This window comes from Berghia stephanieae, chromosome 7 (genome assembly GCF_034508935.2).
Source record: "Berghia stephanieae isolate SIO BIC M18660-M18661 chromosome 7, UCSD_Bste_1.3, whole genome shotgun sequence".
Lineage (NCBI taxonomy): Eukaryota > Metazoa > Mollusca > Gastropoda > Nudibranchia > Aeolidiidae > Berghia > Berghia stephanieae.
The window spans coordinates 2,625,287-2,645,474 of NC_088366.1; the positions used below are offsets into that span (position 1 = coordinate 2,625,287).

Below are 20,188 nucleotides of genomic sequence, written 5' to 3' on the forward strand. Positions count from 1 at the left end.
GTAGTGAATGGAACATGGCGGCTGGGGTATATTGGTAATGATGACGTCATTGAAATGGGGATAGAATGGGTAATGTGAGTGGAACATGGCGGGTGGGGTATCTGTCGACTACCCATTGGTACTACATACAGGCTATGCTACTCTCTCTCTCTCTCTCTCTCTCTCTCTCTCTCTCTCTCTTTCTCTCTCTCTCTCTCTCTCTCTCACTCTCTCTCATATCTCTCAATCTTTCTAATAAAGCAATACAAACGATAACCCATTTCTATGAGATAATCCATCAGAACTCAAATCAAAAGTCTAGCTAGATAATTTGTCACAAAAGTCAAAACAAATCAATTATAACGTTAAAAAAAACGTAAACAAAGAATAGATAAAAAATTCATTTGATTTTTTTTTTAATGTGAGAATAAATGAGATTGAAAAAAAAAATAAAACCCCAAAATAATCAATAACATGGAGGGTGAGAAATAGATGATGATGATGATGATGATAATTGAATCGTTTCTCTTTCTTAACGATACGAATGTATTATATTTAAAAATACGAGGGCCATCAATTTTATCGTTTGTAAGAAACGGTACGTCCTGCCGCAAGAATTCCGATGATTGACAACATCCATTTGACACAAAGTTATTCCCCCCCCCCCCCCCCCATACACACACACTCCCCACCCATTTGTGAAAAAATGAATATAACAGGTCCACCCCCCCCCCACACACACACACAAACAACACACACACCCAACTTCTTTTTTTCAATAAACATTTCGGCTCAAAACCCTTCTTCGGGCAACAACAGGAAAAAATTAGAAAACAATTTTTTAAAAAGCCTATCTTTTTTTTTTTATTTTACTTGAAGTAGAAAATCGTTTTTAATTGTTTGTTTTTATTTTGTTTGCTTTTTAAAAATATTGGACGAAGAAGGTTTTGGAGCGACAAACAGCCCGTGTGAAGTGGGGTTTTCTTTTTTTTTTTTTTTTCTTTTCCGCAGTACCTTGCTGATCAAGTTTCACTTATCACCAAATAAAACTGTCCAGCCAAGCGTGCAAGCACACACACACACACACACACACACACACACACACACACACACACAAACACACACACACACAATTTATTCTAATTTCTAAATTCGCTGCCACATTACAATGTTGGCATAACTGAGAAAAATAATATACATATATATATATTATAAACTATATAGAATGGAAAACAGAATAACAGAAGATGGAATGTAGTCTGTAAATATTGGCTAAAAAAACAACCAACCATGGAATGTAAACTTGCAATCTGCCAACAATCATACAGTGTATGAAAATCAAGTCGTTTTCTAATCCATTTAACTGCCAAACTCTGGAAAAACTGGTAGTTAAAAATTTGGCCAGAAAACTCATTCTTCAAATATTTAACCATTTAAATGTCCCTCATCTTGGCAAAACCTTTCAAACCAGAGAAGTGAATATGTTGCGAAGTCCCAGGTTTGAGAGTTTTTACCAAGATGAAGGTCATTCAAACCGATCAATATTTGAAGGTTGACTTTTCTGGCCAAATTTTTAAATACAAGTTTTTCCAGAGAAGGACAGTTAACTTGGCAATGGGATGAACAAGAGGACGAGATGCCAACGTGGGTAAAGCATTGCGGACCACCAAACTAGGCCTGGAGTTCGAGTCTCATTTTGAAAATGTTATTTCTTTCATTAACCAGAAACTAAATGACTGTTGATTACTTCGTGCCACTGTCCAGTTGTAAACATCCGGGTTTTTTGTCCTTTTTGATTATACTAAATGTGGGCACATACAGAATTATTTACCTTAAAGGTGATGAAATACCTGCATAAACAATATAAGCCACAATTGACCAACTGGCCAGCTGCCAAATTGCAATGGCAGTTTCAGCCAATCTGCCATCAATGTACTCGGTGTTAATTCAGACGAGCAGGAGGTCATCCTGTTAGACAATATTCATATCATAAAAACTTTTAACACTCTCGAGTTCACTATCAGTATAACTCAAACAAATTTGTTCTATTTTCCATTCAAATGAACTCGAGAAAGTTAATTCAACAATTGCGTATTAGTTTTCACCTGACGATGATTAAATGCAATCTAAGATTTCAGAGTCCAGATCATTCTATCAAGTCGGTGTGCAACACGCATCGTGTCAATTAGAAATATGTGGTCTGTAATCTCAAAACAGTGTCATGTCGCAATGACCCTTCAATGTTAAGCTTAGCAAACAAGATTTGAACTGACAAGATGTGAGTGGAACCAAAGGCGCTCATTCTTGAGAGTGTGTTTTGATTTTATAAAACTTCAAAACCTACCCAAAAAAACCCACTTGAATTTCCAAATTCTGCTAATCTTTGATTCACCCTCAGCTGTGTGTTTCTAGATCATTCCGACATGTTACTGGTTAGAGATAATTGGTCACATATGGATGGATGGTTCTTTTCACATCTTGGAATGTACCAGAAGGAAACAATTTGAAAAACCCAAAAAACTTTGGGAAATAAAATAAAGCTCAATTTCTACATTCAATGTTACATAATTTTTTGGAAGGGGGGGGGGGGGGGAATACAATGCAGGCCATTTATTCAAACAGCCACTTTATAAAAAAATCAAAAGCCTGATGGAAAAGACAAAAAAAACAAAGACGGTTTTCCTAACAAGCTGATCAGGAAGAAAATTATAAAATAAAACTTATTGTGACTTCATCGAAGTCTTTCATGAGAAGTGAATTCAATTGTTTTTTAGAAAAAATCTGTGATTGCATTCTCAGGAGATGGTTTTTGTTTTTTGTTTTTGTAAGGGTTTTACGGTGCTTGTGACACGTTGAGGTCATTTCAGCGCCAGGAAATTGGAAGAAAATGGGAAAGACAAAAAAATTCTAGATTTACTATTTAAAGCACATGAGAAAAATAGGACAAAGGAGAATTGGTTAAAACAGGGAACAGATGTAGATTCCAAGAGCATGCCATCGATGTATTTAGTTTGAGATCACCTAAAAGTCTCATCTGGACATGAGCACAGAATCCCACCACGAGGAATACACTCAAATGTCCACAAACCATTTTATATTCCATATTCCAAACAACAAATTTAACAATACAGAACTGAGAAATGATTTACAAGGGAAACAAATATCACCTCATAAACTATATCTATACACGTGACTGTTTCACTCTCTGCCATGGACTTTAGCCAGAGCCAGGACAAAAACGAGTAATCCTATTCGAAGTCGAAGACAGAAAGCAAGTTGGAAACTAGATGTAGGGAGAAAGGAGACACAGCAAGGGCTTCCCTGCCCACTTTGGGGGTGCTGGGATATGGTACACTGGTTTAGTTGATAACAGAAGTTGAATATTTGAACCCAAGGCCGATCAGCATCTCTAGAATAAGATAATTTTTCAAACAACTGAGGCAAATTATCTTTTTTTTTTTTAAATATCAAAAAAAAAAAAAAAAAATTTAAAAGGCAAATTATCTTTTTTTTTTTAAATATCAAAAATTGAAAAAAAAAAAAGAAAAAAAAAAATTTAAATGGCACCATTTTTAGGGCTTTTTGTGTTCGACTTAAGTAGCTTGCACTGTATTGTTGTTCTGATTTCTAAATACATTTTAAAAACGAGTTCAATGGAATGTCAACAATTGAAATAGAGGGGTCAAAGGTAACAATATCAAATAATATATTAGATAATGTATGAAAATGCTGTATATAAAAAGCAACAATTTTATTTGTTGACACAAAGGACGAGTGGAATGTTTCTTGTAAAACTTTTTTTTCTGATTCCCAATGAACGCCTCCCGAAAACTAAACAACAGTAACATGTAACATATAGAACGAGACATGACGCCTGTTAGGCGATTTTACCATTTTTTCCAATGCTGTTACTCACTTTAACCTAAGTACGGTGAGAGAATGTGAGTAAAGAGCCTTTTCCAAGGACTCAACTATGCGCTGAATGAGGCTCAAACTCAGGACCGTCCGATCCAAAAGCGATTGTCATACCCCTAGACCACATAGCCGCATGTACCTACAGATGTACATTCAAACAAAAACGAAAGACTACACATGTCTTTATTGACACACTAAATCAACTGCTATTAAAATCGTAACATCCAAAAGAACAACAACATAAAAAACGACAAAAACTCAAGAAAAACATAATGTTCATCTAACCATAGAATTCAAACATGGAATGTAATTTGTAAACACAATATAATCCTTGAATACAGCATCTATTAATAAACATCCTTGACCTCTAATACTAAACCAATCACAAGATCTCTTCACATGATTTGTGGAAATCCTTTGTGACGTGTACACAAAATCTAAAAATAAATCTTGTGGACATGGAACAAGAGAGTCTCTCATTAACAGACAATGTGAGAATGATCATAATGTAAACGGATTTATATTTTTATACACTTAAACAATTATAAAATGAATTCAAAATATGTACAATAAGTTAAAGGTATTGGGTGGGTGGGGGAGGTTTCTCTTTTCTCCTTAACAATATCAAAATTTGAGATTACAAGAAAAAAAAAAATTAGATCTTTTGCATCAAGTCAACTGGTAGACATAATTTTCATTGTTTGTACAAAAATACCGTCATTTTGTATAAATTTCATAAAGTCATATTCCATTTTTAAAAATATAAAAAAATTAAACATCATTTTCTTAAAATGACATTGTTTTCAGTCAGGTTCACATTCAATGTACAGTTTTATAACACACACGTCAGTATGGAATGGTTGGTAGAACTTGTATTCCTGACAATACAAAGCAAAGAAACCCACACATACACAGTAACACATACACACACTCACACACACACACACACACACACACACACACACACACACACACACACATACATGTACAGGCATATAAACACATGGAACTAACCATCTTCCATAATCAGAAATACCAATGCATGCACTGCTTGTTTCAGAAACAAGAAAACTCACAAACTCATCAGATCTTACATTTGAAAACACAAAAACAAACCACAATAAAACGTGGATCTATAAGGCAAATCATAAATAAAAACAACAGGTTATCTTAAGCAACTTTATCAAATCAACACAACGCGTCATCATTTCCACAACGCGTGCTGTTCAATAACTCGTCTTTGTTGCTTTGTGTTGCCAAAAGCTTCAAACTTGCTTGTTCAGAATCACTTACGAACAACTGAACACACTGACGCATACAAACACATACACACATGCACACTCCCTCTCTTATAATCTCACACAGTTTTATCTCACCATACCCCTAAGCAGCAGCCTCTGCACTATGAACACAGCGAGGACAAAGAGAGAAAAGCTGAACCCGGCCTGTAGGATGGGGGATGCGTTGAAGTAGGGGCAGTAAGGACACTGGTACGACCCGCAGGCGAAGCAGATGTTGAGTAGGAAGAGATTCTTGGTGATGTACATGCTAGTGTTGTGCATACCTGGACATAAGGGGAGAATTGGAAACATAAATAAATACATAAATAAATAAATACATAAATTTAATAAATACATAAATAAATGAATACATAAATAAATAAATAAATAAATAAATAAATAAATAAATAAATAAATAAATAAATAAATAAATAAATGAATGAATAAATAAAGATCTAAATAAATAAATGAATGAATGAATGAATAAATTAATAAATGAATGGGTGGATGGATGAATGAATGAATGAATGGATGGATGGATGGATGGATGAATGAATGAATGAATGAATGAATGAATGGATGGATGGATGAATGACTGAATGCGTGGATGGATGAAAGAATAATTGGATGGATGGATAAGAGAATGGATGGGTGGGTGGGTGAACGAATAATTGGATTGATAGATGGGCAGGTGGATGGATGGATAGATAGATGAAAAAAAATGCTTATATCTAGATACTAATTCACTGTTTTGAGAAGGGGTGGGGGGAAGAAAGAGGAGTTATAGAGGGGCATTTTGTTGCTATTCTATATATCAGATTTGTGGTAAGAACAGGAAGACGATAGGAAAGGGGAGGGGGGGGGGGCGGAGGAGGAGTTATAGAGGGGCATTTTGTTGCTATTCTATATATCAGATTATTGGTAAGAACAGGAAGACGATAGGAAAGGGGAGGGGGAGGGGGGGGAGGAGGAGTTATAGAGGAGCATTTTGTTGCTATTCTATATATCAGATTATTGGTAAGAACAGGAAGACGATAGGAAAGGGGAGGGGGAGGAGGAGTTATAGAGGAGCATTTTGTTGCTATTCTATATATCAGATTTGTGGTAAGAACAGGAAGAGGATGGGGGTAGGGAGGGGAGGGAGGGAGTTGAGAGGAGATCTGAGTAAGGGATTTCATTATCTGACATGTCAACTACTTACCAGGCTCGTAGTAGTCGTATAGCTTCAGCTTGTGTTGGATGGTAGAATTGGCCACTGGGTACCATCGGTCACCACGTAAATGGACACAGGTCTTACTCTGGTCCAGCTAGGTAAAAAAAATTTAAAAGAAATTAAAAAAAAAAAAATAAATAAATAAAAATCAAAATGAGCTATTATATAGAGCAATATCCACTAAACGTGCTCAAAGCGCTTTACAAGGGGTCCCCGGCCAACAGTAACACATATCACAAAGAACGAAACATGATGCCTGTTAGACGATATTAGAGAAAATGCTGTTAACGGCCAGGTACTCATTTTACACCTGAGTAAGAAGTGGTAAATTAGGTGAAGGATAGAAACATGAAATAGTGCAAGTCAAAGCAGAAATACAAAAATTGATTTTTCAAAAGTAGTCCTTCAGAGCCATTGGCTCATGGAGCCCGAGTCTATCCCAGTTTTTATAGTATAGTGTGAAATGGACAAAAGCAACTGCTTGCTACTCTTTGCCTAGGATACTAGTCTATCGAAAAAAGTACTTTCCACCAAATCTAACAGACTCAGCTACCCAATCACTGCTGAGTGGACATGGGGGGGGGGGGGTCAGACAAAAAATCTCGGCTGCACCCGGGATCGATCATGGTCCTTTTGTGTGTGAAGCGAGTGCTCTACCAACTGAGCTATTGGGACCCCCCAAAATAATAATAAAGTAAAATGAAATATCCCAAATAATCAACTTGCTTCTACTAAAAGCCTGCCATGAAAGGTGGTGGTGGTGGTGGTAGGGGGGTAGTCGAGGCAGGCTTTTTGGATGTCTAATTTTTCTTGTATTTTTCATTCTGATTAATCTTTCCTTCTCACAGATATCATAATAATATCACTTATTCCAGTCCTAGACAGATCTGGATCAGCTCCAAGTTGGCCTCCGAATGTTTCAACAACTGCATTTTATTTGGTTACAAACTCTCTCCATCAGAAATAAAGACAACCCTCTCCCCTTTTTTTTATAAAATTGTCACAAAATGTCCACAATGCATTATGGGTAATCTTGTCTGTCAACAAAAAATAATCTGAATTTCAAAGAAAAAAATGTAAACAGTCCCAAAATTCAACCTCTCATTGGTATGAAATAAAAGAGAATCAATTTTTTTTTTACCACTATTTCATTAAAATTCCAGTTGAAAAATCGGGGTTTGACTAAATTTGAGTGCAAAATATTTGTATTTGGCCTAATTTTATGCACATTTCTCCCACCAAATCCAAGCATCAGTAACACATTGTATAGTCACCTGGAACAACTACAAAAGCCATCTAACTTCTATGTCATGGCACAAGACCGAAGGACTAGTACTCAGGTGGTCGCTAGTTCGGATACATAAGTAAGTAAGTAAGTAAGTAATTAAGTAAGTAAGAAAGTAAGTAAGTAAGTAAGTAAGTAAGAATACAGATGGCTCTCATTGAATAAAGTCGTACTCACGTATTCAAAATAGAAGACGACTTTCCTTTGATAAAACTCGGCCCTCTTGAGGTTGGGTACGATGCCTGACCGTACGTAGTCACGGAGGGTGTCGTTCATGACGATGAACCCCGTGGGGATGTCCACTTCCAGCACGGCTAGGCCTGAGGTCAGACTCTTAGTCGTGAAGGCCCAGCTGGTCGACAAAACAAAGAAATAAAATTTTAATTCTATCCATTTTTTTTCTTTTTCACTGTAACAGTCAACACGACTTTAAAGATGAAGTGTGTTAGAGAGAGAGAGAGAGAGAGAGAGAGAGAGAGAGAGAGAGAGAGAGAGAGAGAGAGAGAGAGAGAGAGACAGAGAGAGACAGAGAGAGAGAGAGAGAGAGAGAGAGAGAGAGGAGAGAGAGAGACAGAGAGAGAGAGAGAGAGAGAGAGAGAGAGAGAGAGAGAGACAGAGAGAGAGAGAGAGAGAGACACATCTCTGTTCTGAGGCTTTGAAATGTAACACTGACATATCCCATCAGTCATAGAGGGAACAGATTCGACTTGACTCAACTCTTTGTTATTGTTTTTGGACCAGATTTTCTAGGATAAAGTTAAAACCTCATTACAATATAATTAATTCATTAATTAATTAGTGTCAGACCACACATGGTTTTGTGTGCTGATAGGTTTCATCTGGTGGGGAGTTGTGAGTACTTCTCCTAAACATTACATCAATGCGAACCTGTTCTTTCATTATATTCATGTATATCAGCATTCCTCTCTCTTACACACGCAAACACAACCACACATGGTAGAGTCACAATCTCCCAGGCCAGGCAGAGTTGTCGTACCAGTAAGGTCATGGGTTCGAGCCGTTTTTATTATCAGTTGTCCTCTGGCACTTCCTACTCACTTCATTTCTTGTTATGATCAACATAAGTGCCTGCTCCACTCACTTTTCTGAATTGACAGTATCCTCACAACACATGCCACTCAACAGCCATTTAAGCAAAAATTACAAAAGACACATCCCCTTCCTGTCCCTTATGTCAACACCCCAATGAAACAGTAACACACCACTTGCTTGAATGTCAACCTCTTGAAGACCTGAGATGCACATTTCTACCACCAAATCCAAGCATCAGTATTACACTGTATAGTCATATGGAAATAAAGATAAAGGGAGTAAATCTGACTCATGAACGAACAACACAAAACATTCATGAGTCAGATTTACTCCCTTTATCTTTATCTCCATTTAATCGACTCATTTAGGCACCTCTATTTATTAAGTGTATAGTCATATGGAACAACTACAAAAGACGTCTAACTTCTACGTCATGGCACAAGACTGAAGGGTTAGAGCTCAGTGGGTCGCTGGTTTGGATAAGTGAGCAAGTAAGTGACAATTTCCTTCAGCCTTTACCAGCTTATTGGGGTACATTGGCCAGACAAAATCTGTAATGAGGAGTATATATGACGGATGCAAGAGTACAACCAGTCAGTACGTGTATAAAGAAACAAAGATAGAAACTGTTCGGACACGTGCTCCCACGAGATGAAAATATTCCAGCACAAACCTCAATGGATGATTACTTCAAACAAAGAGCCAAATACAGAGGGTGTACACCAACTTCACTTCCAACAACATTGAATCAAGATCTCAAAAGAATATCAAATACATTCAGAAACATCAACTGAAGAACTGATTTCAACAACACAAGGAAACATCCAACTGCTTCAGCACCTTAACACACATGATGATATTCTAAAGCTAAGAACACTTGCACTAGACAGAGATTTATGGAGGCAGATTACTAACTGGATAATAGAAACAGGCTGACAAACTCGAAGTGACGCACACATTCACGGCAAGCGTCCATAGAGACTTTGTAACCATATTCATTCATTTACTACTACTACTACTAATACTACTACTACTACTTCTACTACCATTACTACTACTACTACTACTTCTACTACTACTACTACTACTACTACTACTTTGCCAGCTTACCTGCAGCAGATGTCCATCTCCATTATAGACTGATTTCTACCACTAAAGTCAAGGTCATCGATGTAGACGTCGAAGAATCGAATGGGGTCCTCGTTGGGGTCATTGTTGACACGCTGTGGAGTCTTCAATAGCCAAGGGTATTCAACATTCACTCTGGTGGTGTGCTGGACAAGAGATATGCAAGGAGAGGGAAATGGTTATAGAAATAATATATGTATGGAGTGGAGATAACAATATGTATAGATAGCAGTCGTTGGGGTCATTGTTGACACGCTGTGGAGTCTTCAGTAGCCAAGAGTATTCAACATTCACTCTGGTGGTGTGCTGGACAAGAGATATGCAAGGAGAGGGAAATGGTTATAGAAATAATATATGTATGGAGTGGAGATAACAATATGTATAGATAGCAGAGAGGAGAAATTTGTATGGACAGTGTGGCTCAGTGGTACGGTCTTTGCTTCATACCCAAAAGGTACTGAGCTCGATTACCCATCGTGCTGTGTGGCCTTGAGCAAGTCACCTAGCCTTAGCTCAATTTGCAGCACTGCACTGCGGCTGATGCCTGGGTAATTCCAGTCATCCCTTGGAATAGACCATAAAGAAAAATTTCCCCTTACAGATGGATAAAGGAAGTTTTTTTTGTTTTTTTAAAAGTTTTTTTTTAACATTGACACATGTTGATCCCTTTGAACACATCTAATTGATATTGCTCTACACAAAAACTCTCTATTTTTATTTGTTATTATTATTATTATTATTATTTTTTTTTTTTTTATTTTTTTTTTTTTTTTGCTCTTTTTCGCTTTAAACAAAAAATCCATTGTTTATATAATTTTGTTGAATTGAAGGATTACCTGTAACATGGCCCTGCCATTGCCTTGGGCCACGGCCGAGACGTAACCCCAGACTTTGTCAGATGGTAGCTGGGGACAGGAAAAAAGTAAGCATTTTACTGACCTCAATGTTCAGTTATAAATACTTATGGTAAGGGCTGCCTGAAGCCGGTGATCGTAAAATACTAACGAAAGAGTGAAAATGGTAAGACTTCGTATGGGAACAAAACAGACAATGGACGTTTCGGGTACAAACCCTTCGTCAGCACAACAATACACAAATAAAATATAATAAAAAATAACTTGTATCGTCTGTACTCAATGGTGGTTGCAGTATACTGCAACGATACAAGTTATTTTTCATTATATTTTATTTGTTTTCCACGTTTATTTGTGTATTGTTGTGCTGACGAAGGGTTTGTACCCGAAACGTCCATTGTCTGTTTTGTTCCCATACGAAGCCTTTCCATTTTCACTCTTTCGTTATTATTATAAATATTTATGTAGTGTGGTCTCAGTGCTTGTCAAGGCAGAGTTTCAATAAACTCTCAGTTGACCAACATATAATTCCTCTTGATATTCTTCTAAATATAACTTAATATAAAATCATTTTCGGCAAGAGAGCATTAACAAAGATGTATCAATTTATTCATTCATTCATTATCTATTTATTCATATTCTATCATTTTTCATTATTTTATTTGTGTATTTATATTGTTAATATATTTGTTTGTTTATCTATTTATCTGTTAGTTTTTAAAAAAATAATTTATTTGTTTATTAAATTACTTATCTATTTATTCATTTATCTATCAATTTAGCCGTTATTATTCATGTATTTATTGTTTTACCTATATTTACAAATTCAAGTATAGCATAACCATTTTTCAAGACCAAACATCTCCATACCATGCTATATGAATTATCCTTACATATCAATTGATATCCTTATTTTAAATTTATATATATATATATATATATTTTAAATATTTACCACAATGTTGGAGTCAGTCATTGTGGTAAATATTAAAATAATAATTCGCTCCATTGCTACATGTCGAGCACTATCCGTACCATATTTGTATCAAACACGATTCAATATATATATATATATATATATATATATATATATATATATATATATATATATATATATATATATATATATATATATGAATTGATATAAATTATCCTTACAAATGAATTGATATAAATTATCCTTACAATGAATTGATATAAATTATCCTTACATATGAATTGATATAAATTATCCTTACATATGAATTGATATAAATTATCCTTACATATGAATTGATATAAATTATCCTTACATATGAATTGATATAAATTGTCCTTACATATGAATTGATATAAATTATCCTTACAAATGAATTGATATAAATTATCCTTACATATGAATTGATATAAATTGTCCTTACATATGAATTGATATAAATTACCCTTACATATGAATTGATATAAATTATCCTTACAAATGAATTGATATAAATTACCCTTACATATGAATTGATATAACTTTACTTAACATATGAATTGATATAAATTATCCTTACATATGAATTGATATAAATTGTCCTTACATATGAATTGATATAAATTACCCTTACATATGAATTGATATAAATTACCCTTACATATGAATTGATATAAACTATCCTTGCATATGAATTAATATAAATTGTCCTTACATATGAATTGATATAACTTTACTTTACACATGAATTGATATAAATTGTCCTTGCATATAAATTGATATAAACTATCCCTACATATAAAATGATATAAATTATCCTTACATATGAATTTATATAAATTATCCCTACATATAAATTGATATAACTTTATATAGGAATTGATATAAATTATCCTTACATAGGAATTGTGAAGACTGACGTAGTTCCATTTTTTGAGTTCGATTCTGCTCTTCCAATTGGTAGCTGAGCTAGACTCTGTCTGGACCAGCAGATCAAAGACGCTACGATGTTTATCATTTTCGGTGAACATGAACAAGGCTTCCAATGCTATGATGGTGTCCTGTAACCAAGGAAAAGGGGAGATAATTATAAATACAAGCATAGCTGTCCGATCAATGAACAGTTCCCCTTTCAATAAATGTGATGATAAGTTGATCAACTCTAAATTTAAGATTCATGTGTTGAATAAAATTTGAACCCTTAATAGACAATACATTTTGTGACTTCATAAGAGAACTCCATGCAGTTTTTTATTTGGGCACGTCTGAATTCTCCCCGTGTGGTGTCCGGGGTCCCTCAACTGAGAGGGTCAAGAATAGCCCAACGCCAAGCCAGCGTGTCGTAAAAGGCGACTAATGGTGTGTGATTTCCCCATCTTTGAGTCACCTAGTCCTCCAGGTTGGGGGTTGGCAAAGGGTTAACACCCCTTTCAGTAAAACTCAAATCGTTACAGAAATGCAGACGGACAAACCAAATCTTTTTTTCAGCTTGGGCGACCGAAGAGTTTCTGGAATTACAGAATTTGTGAAGGACAACAAAGCCGAAAGGTCACTGCTGACCCGATTACGTCTTCACCAAACAAGCAGCTTCGAATTGCGTCGTGGAATGTTCGCACCATGTATGAAGCAGGAAAAAGCTCTAAAGTTGTGACTGAGATGAGAAGATACAGGCTGCATATACTTGGAGTAAGCGAAACCCACTGGATACAATCCGGACAGAAATACCTCAAGTCTGGGGAGAAGATTTTATATTCAGGGAGAGGGGACGGGATTCATACACAGGGAGTAGGAATAATTCTAAGCAAGTTTGCCTAGAAGTCACTGAGAGGATGGGAACAACCCGGAGAAAGGATCATCATGGCGTCCTTTACAAGACGGAGTAAGAAGATCAGCATGAACATTGTACAGATCTATGCCCCAACAAATGACGCAGCAGATGAGGACAAAGATACATTCTATAGTCTGCTACAACAAGTCATTGACAAGTTGCCAAGGAAAGACATCAACATATTGATGGGAGATGCTAATGCTAAAGTGGGACAGGATAACGTAGGTTATGAAGGTAATATGGGACGTCATGGCATGGGAGAAATGAACGATAATGGTGAGAGATTTGAAAATTCCTGTGCATTCAACAGTTTGGTGATTGAAGGATCAGTGTTTCCCTATAAGAGGATCCACAAAGCAACTTTGGTCTCACCAGATGCTGTGACAGAGAATCAGATGGATCATTTTTGTATCTCTCGAAGATTAAGACGTTCATTGGAAGATGTGACAGTACGGAGAGGGGCAGATGTTGGATCAGACCACCACCTGTTATTGGCAAAGCTTAAGCTCCGACTCAGAAAACATGGGACCAGATCACATACAAGAAGAAAATTCGAGGTGAATGCACTTGATGGGGAAAAGAATGAGGAATTCAAACTACAATTGAGTAATAGATTCCAACCTCTTACTGAGCTCGAGGAGGACATAGACGTAGAGTCACATTGGGCAAAGATCAAGGAAGTCTCCATAACAACTTGCCACTAGGTATTGGGTGTAAAGAAATCGGAACATAAAGAATGGACAAGTCCAACCACCTTGGACCTTATTGAAAAGAGGAGAACAAGGAAGGAACAAGTGAATGCAAGCCGAACAAGGGCTTCAAGACTGGATGCACAAGAGCAGTATCAAGCCATAGCTAAGGAAGTCAAAAGATCTGTGAAGAAAGACAAGGAAGCATTCATGAACAGACTTGCAGAGAAAGCAGAAGCAGCAGCGACAGGAGGACACATGAGGATCCTTTATCAAACTACCAAGACACTTGCTGGAAAATATGGGAAACCAGAGATACCAGTCAAAGACAAAGATGGGAAAACTATTTTTGGAAAAGAGGCTCAATCTGAACGATGGAGGGAACATTTCAACTGCCTTCTGAACAGACCACCACCAGACAACCAGCCAGAAATTTTGCCTGCAAGGAATGAGCTACCAATTAACTGTGATCCATCATTGATAGCAGAGATTGTGGGTGCCATTAACAAGATGAAAAGGGGGAAAGCTGCTGGACCAGGCCAGATTCCACCGGAGGCTCTAAAAGTTGATGCTGAAAGAAATGCTGAGGCCCTGCACCCACTGTTTGAGAGAATCTGGAATAACGGGATATTCCCAAAGGATTGGAAGGAAGGACATCTTATCAAGCTTCCAAAGAAAGGGGACCTCAGTAAATGTTTCAACCGTATTATTTTAGAGAGAATTAAGAATGCAACAGATGCTAAACTGCGGGACGAACAGGCAGGTTTTCGGGAAAACCGTTCAACCACCGACCAGATTGCCTCTCTGCGAGTCATAGTGGAACAGCCTATAGAATGGAACTCTCCTCTTATTGTCAACTTTCTGGATTATGGGAAGGCTTTCGACAGTATTGACAGAGCATAATTGTGGAAAATTCTGGCACATTATGGACTCCCTGAAAAGATAGTAAACCTCATTAAGGAAATGTATGAAGGATCAAGTTGCAGGGTTGTACATGAAGATCAGCTTACTGACAGCTTTGAAATTAAGACTGGTGTCAAACAGGGATGCTTGCTCTCACCATTCCTGTACATCCTTGCCATTGATTGGCTAATGAAGGAAACCTCCAAAGGGAGAAGAAATGGGATACAGTGGACCCCCTGGACACAGTTGGATGATCTGGATTTTTCAGATGATCTGGCTCTTTTGTCCCACGACCAGGACCAGATGCAAGCAAAAACCAAAATTATAAACAGCCTCTCGGAATCAATTGGTCTAAGAATTCACCCTGCAAAGTCAAAGGTCTTGAGGATAGGTACGCGTCAAAAGAAGCAGATCAAAGTAAAAGGGCAGATCAAAGTAAAAGATCAGGAACTCGAAGATATAGACACTTTCTGCTATCTCGGAAGTATAATTGACAAGGATGGAGGCACGGAATCAGAGGTGAAAGCAGGAATAGGAAAGGCACAGGCTGCATTCACATCTTTGAATAGAGTTTGGAGAACTAAAGATATCTCCCTTCAACTAAAGCTAAGACTTTTCAACTCAAACGTGAAGTCTGTCCTACTGTATGGTTGTGAAACTTGGAACACATCACAGACATGTATAAGGGGGGTACAGATTTTCGTAAACAGGTGCATGCATAAGCTACTCAGAATAAAATGGATGGATAGAATAAAAAATGAAGAAGTATGGAAAAGAACACAGCAGAAAACAGTGGGAGAGGAAATAGGAAGAAGACGATGGAGATGGATTGGACATACGCTTAGAAAGAATGACTCCACTATAACAAAGAAAGTATTGGACTGGAACCCTCAGGGCAGAAGATCAAGGGGAAGGCCACGAGGAACATGGAGAAGAATTTTTGTTTGTTTGTTGCTTTAGGTCTCTTCCAACACAATTGAGGTTATATGAGAGACCGCTGAAACAAAAAAACAAGCAATCACACAATTGAGGTTATATGAGAGACCGCTGAAACAAAAAAACAAGCAATCTAACAAAAATAGTACAAATGTAAATCAAAATCATAACCTAAAGATATCATAAGCTAAATTATAAATAACCAAGAACAAACAGGCAGAAGATTTACAGAAAAAAAAATATCCCCTGTCAAAAATACAATCACAAACCAAAGAAGCAGGATAGGCTAGTAAAGAGAAGAAGAAACGACATCACTATCGGATCGTACACCCATGCGAACATCATAGGTATATGATTCAAGGGTGATGCTCCCATCCAACCACCCGCGGAGAAGAATTAAAGAAGCTGATATACAGAGAAGTGGTAAGACCTGGAATGAGATTAAAAGGTTAGCTCAGGATAGAGAAGGATGGAAACTGTTTGTCTGTGGCCTATACCCTGACACAGGGTGAAAAAGGCAATGATGATGATGTCTGAATTCAATATCTTATATATTTCACTCGCTTATTGTAGAATTCTTTATCCATGTTAAAAGGCGGAAAATGCGATATATAAATTTCATGTAAATGTTGCCGCTCGAAGCTCGAAGAAATAAATAATAATGTGAAATTGATTGTATTCAAAATAATGAGAGGTACCATTAACTGTTATCAATACAATGCAAGTACTCCCACCTCCTGGATAGAATCGCTAACCGGAAAATTGAAACACAAATCACATGCTAAAAAAGATGGCATCTGTTTTCGATGGGATTTGTCAGTTTCCATATGATCATGGTGTCTAAATCAATCTCATGATACACTTAAACCATTTTCATGCCAATTGTAAACACCGTGCAATACTTGTTGATGACTGGTCCAGAGGTTTCAGAGTCTGAGTGCTACAAAAAATCCAATTTGCCGAATATATAATAAGATAATATCAACTTTCTTTTCAAATCAAAGAAATTGGACCTTTTTTTAAAACCAAAAACTGGTCATGACGGTTATGAACAAAAATGACCCTAAAAGCTTCAAAAGCCGTGACACTCCCAACAACTCGAGACATTCTGACAAGTATGACATTTTTTTCTGTTACCTTAAGAGCCTTTAGGCCTCTGGAGCCAGAATTTATCCTGGTTTCTATAGCGTGAAACGGACAAGAGCAATTGCTTGATATCTTTTGGACAGGATGCTAGTCTATCGCAAAGTACTTTCCACCCGATCTAACATATCCATCTATCCAATCACTGCTGGGTGAACAGGGGGTCAGAAAAAAAAAAACTCGACTGCACCTGGGATCAATCTCAGTATCTTTGATTGTGAAAGAGGACATAAAAGAAAGAGAGGAAGAGAGAGTGTGTGTGTGTGTGCGTGTGTGATATTGAGAGAGAGAGAGAGTGTGTGAGAGAGAGAGAGTGAGAGAGAGTGTGAGAGAGAGAGAGAGAGAGAGAGAGAGAGAGAGAGAGAGAGAGAGAGAGAGAGAGAGAGAGAGAGAAAGAAAGAGAGAATAAGTACTGTTCAATATTATAGTTATCATATAACGTTATAAAAAGTGTAACTAAATGACAAATTGCCATAATTATGGAAAATAAATATCTATTATTATTATTATTATTATTATTATTATTATTATTATTATTATTATTATTATTATTATTATTATTATTATTATTATTATATTATTATTATTATTATTATTATTATTATTATTATTATATCATTATCATTATTATTATTATTATTATTATTATTATCATTATTATTATTATTGTTTTTATCATTATTATTATTATTATTATTATTATTATTATTATTATTATTATTTATTATTATTATTATTATTATTATTATTATTATTGTTTTTATTATTATTATTACTATTATTGTGATACAGATCCATAGCCTAACACCATCCCGCATAACACACACACAAACACACCACACACACACACACATGTTGCATCTATCTTCAGCATTGAAGCTACAATAGAATGGATTGGATTGGATATGAAGTTTCAGCCCTTCATGAATTTTTATTCATACACGTCAAAGAAAGAATAAACTTTAGTTAAGGTTTTGAATTTTTAAACATAATTTTGTTTTGTTTTAAGCATGAATATCACCCTGACATGACAGCGTCTTGAGACAGTGACTTGAGACAATGACTTGAGACAATGACTTGAGACAGTGACTTGAGACAGTGACTTGAGACAATGACTTGAGACAGTGACTTGAGACAGTGACATGAGACAGTGACATGAGACAGTGACTTGAGACAGTGACTTGAGACAGTGACATGTGACAGTGACTTGAGACAGTGACTTGAGACAGTGACTTGAGACGATGACTTGAGACAGTGACTTGAGATTTTGAGCTTTTTTAATAGAGCGCAATATCCACTTTATGTGTTCAAAGCACTTTAAAAGGAGTCCCAAACCAACAGCAACATTTCGCATGTAAAACGAGACATGACGCTTGTTAGGCGATATTACAATTTTTTATGACAGAGACAACGCTGTTAATGACCATCTGACCATCCATGACTAAAACAGCATAATGTACACATCTGACCATTTGTGACCAACATAGTATGGACACATCTGACCATTTGTGACTAACACAGCATGCACACATCTGACCATTCGTGACTAACACAGCATGTACACATCTGACCATTCGTGACTAACACAGCATGTACACATCTGACCATTCGTGACTAACACAGCATGTACACATCTGACCATTCGTGACTAACACAGCATGTACACATCTGACCATTCATGACTAACACAGCATCTGACAATTCATGACTAACACAGCATGTACACATCTGACCATTCGTGACTAACACAGCATGTACACATCTGACCATTCGTGACTAACACAACATGTACACATCTGACCATTCGTGACTAACACAGCATGTACACATCTGACCATTCGTGACTAACACAGCATGTACACATCTGACCATTCATGACTAACACACCATGTACACATCTGACCATTCGTGACTAACACAGCATGTACACATCTGACCATTCGTGACTAACACAACATGTACACATCTGACCATTCATGACTAACACAACATGCACACATCTGACCATTCATTGGACACAACCAATCAACCAACCTGTGTTGAGGCCATTCCACCCACTGAGTTCCTCATGCTGTTTAGCCAAGCCATCATATCATCCCTCTCGTGGTCAGCTGTTCCATCTTTGTCCTCCTTGATGTGGGCCATCAAGACGTAAGCCGTCGTTTGGACAGCATAGGCCTCGTTCATCAACTCCTGCCGTGGGTCAATGTACTGGATGGTGTGGATATTGCTGGTCGGGTTTGGGTAGACAACCGAGTCCGCAAAATATACCTTGTTGGCTGGAAGAGGAAATAAATGTGTCAGTGCATGACATGTTTTGTTTTTTTTGTTTTCAAGTTTGCAAAACATTAAGATCATATCAGTGCCAGTAAAAACAAAGGAAATGAGATAGTAAAAACTTCTAGAATTACAATCAAAGTACCCAAGAAAAAGGAAGACAAAGGGGAAATTAGTTCAAATAGGGAACAGATGTAGATTCCAAGAGCACACCATCAAATTTCTTAATTTGCTCCCTCTCTCCCTCCCAGCAAAAGACCCAGAAAAGACCCTGTGCAAAACTTTACAATTTTCTTTTAGGCAAGAACAAGTGTACACACATCGAGATAGAATAAGATGAAAGGTAGATGGGAGATAGAAACAAAAAAAGGAACAATAGAAGATAGAACATTTCAAATTACTCACAATCGTTTCTCCTGATATCCCACAATTCCTTGAAAGGAGCCCTCTTCTGGGAAAGAGTCAAGGCATATGTGGCAATGGCTCTTGGGAACGGCTCCTTGACAAATCGAATGTTGTCTGCCAGGTAGTTTGCAGCATCTCGAACAGCTGTGGTTTTACAGGCTGCTGCATCCTGGGACATTAGAAATACACAAGAATATATCATATCATATGTGTGCAGCTCTGTGGTCTTGTGGTAAGACACTCGCTTACAGATCGGAAGGCCCTGGGTTCGAGTCTCGCTTGGGCCCATAGTTGAGTCCTTGGAAAAAGCGCTTTGCTCACATTTTCTCACTTACTCAGGTGTAA

At 36.9% G+C, this 20,188-nt stretch overlaps 1 protein-coding gene across 3 annotated transcripts in view; it reads right to left on the reverse strand.

Annotated features, from left to right (window-relative positions):
* Window positions 1-878: 878 nt before the first annotated feature.
* The window catches only part of LOC144976348 (CD109 antigen-like), a 69,533-nt gene continuing 50,223 nt past the window's right edge, over window positions 879-20,188 (reverse strand). For 2 of the 3 annotated variants that reach the window (XM_078920593.1, XM_078920595.1), the window contains exons 30-37: window positions 19,844-20,012; window positions 19,196-19,440; window positions 12,562-12,723; window positions 10,690-10,758; window positions 9,836-9,999; window positions 7,850-8,024; window positions 6,376-6,481; window positions 4,510-5,458 (exon numbers count right to left, since the gene is read on the reverse strand). In XM_078920593.1, coding sequence (XP_078776719.1) covers window positions 5,262-5,458; window positions 6,376-6,481; window positions 7,850-8,024; window positions 9,836-9,999; window positions 10,690-10,758; window positions 12,562-12,723; window positions 19,196-19,440; window positions 19,844-20,012 — 1,287 coding nt within the window. In that variant the 3' untranslated portion in view covers window positions 4,510-5,261. Of the gene's footprint in view, window positions 5,459-6,375; window positions 6,482-7,849; window positions 8,025-9,835; window positions 10,000-10,689; window positions 10,759-12,561; window positions 12,724-19,195; window positions 19,441-19,843; window positions 20,013-20,188 lie in introns of all 3 variants that reach the window. The other variant, XM_078920594.1, reaches the window with a different exon arrangement.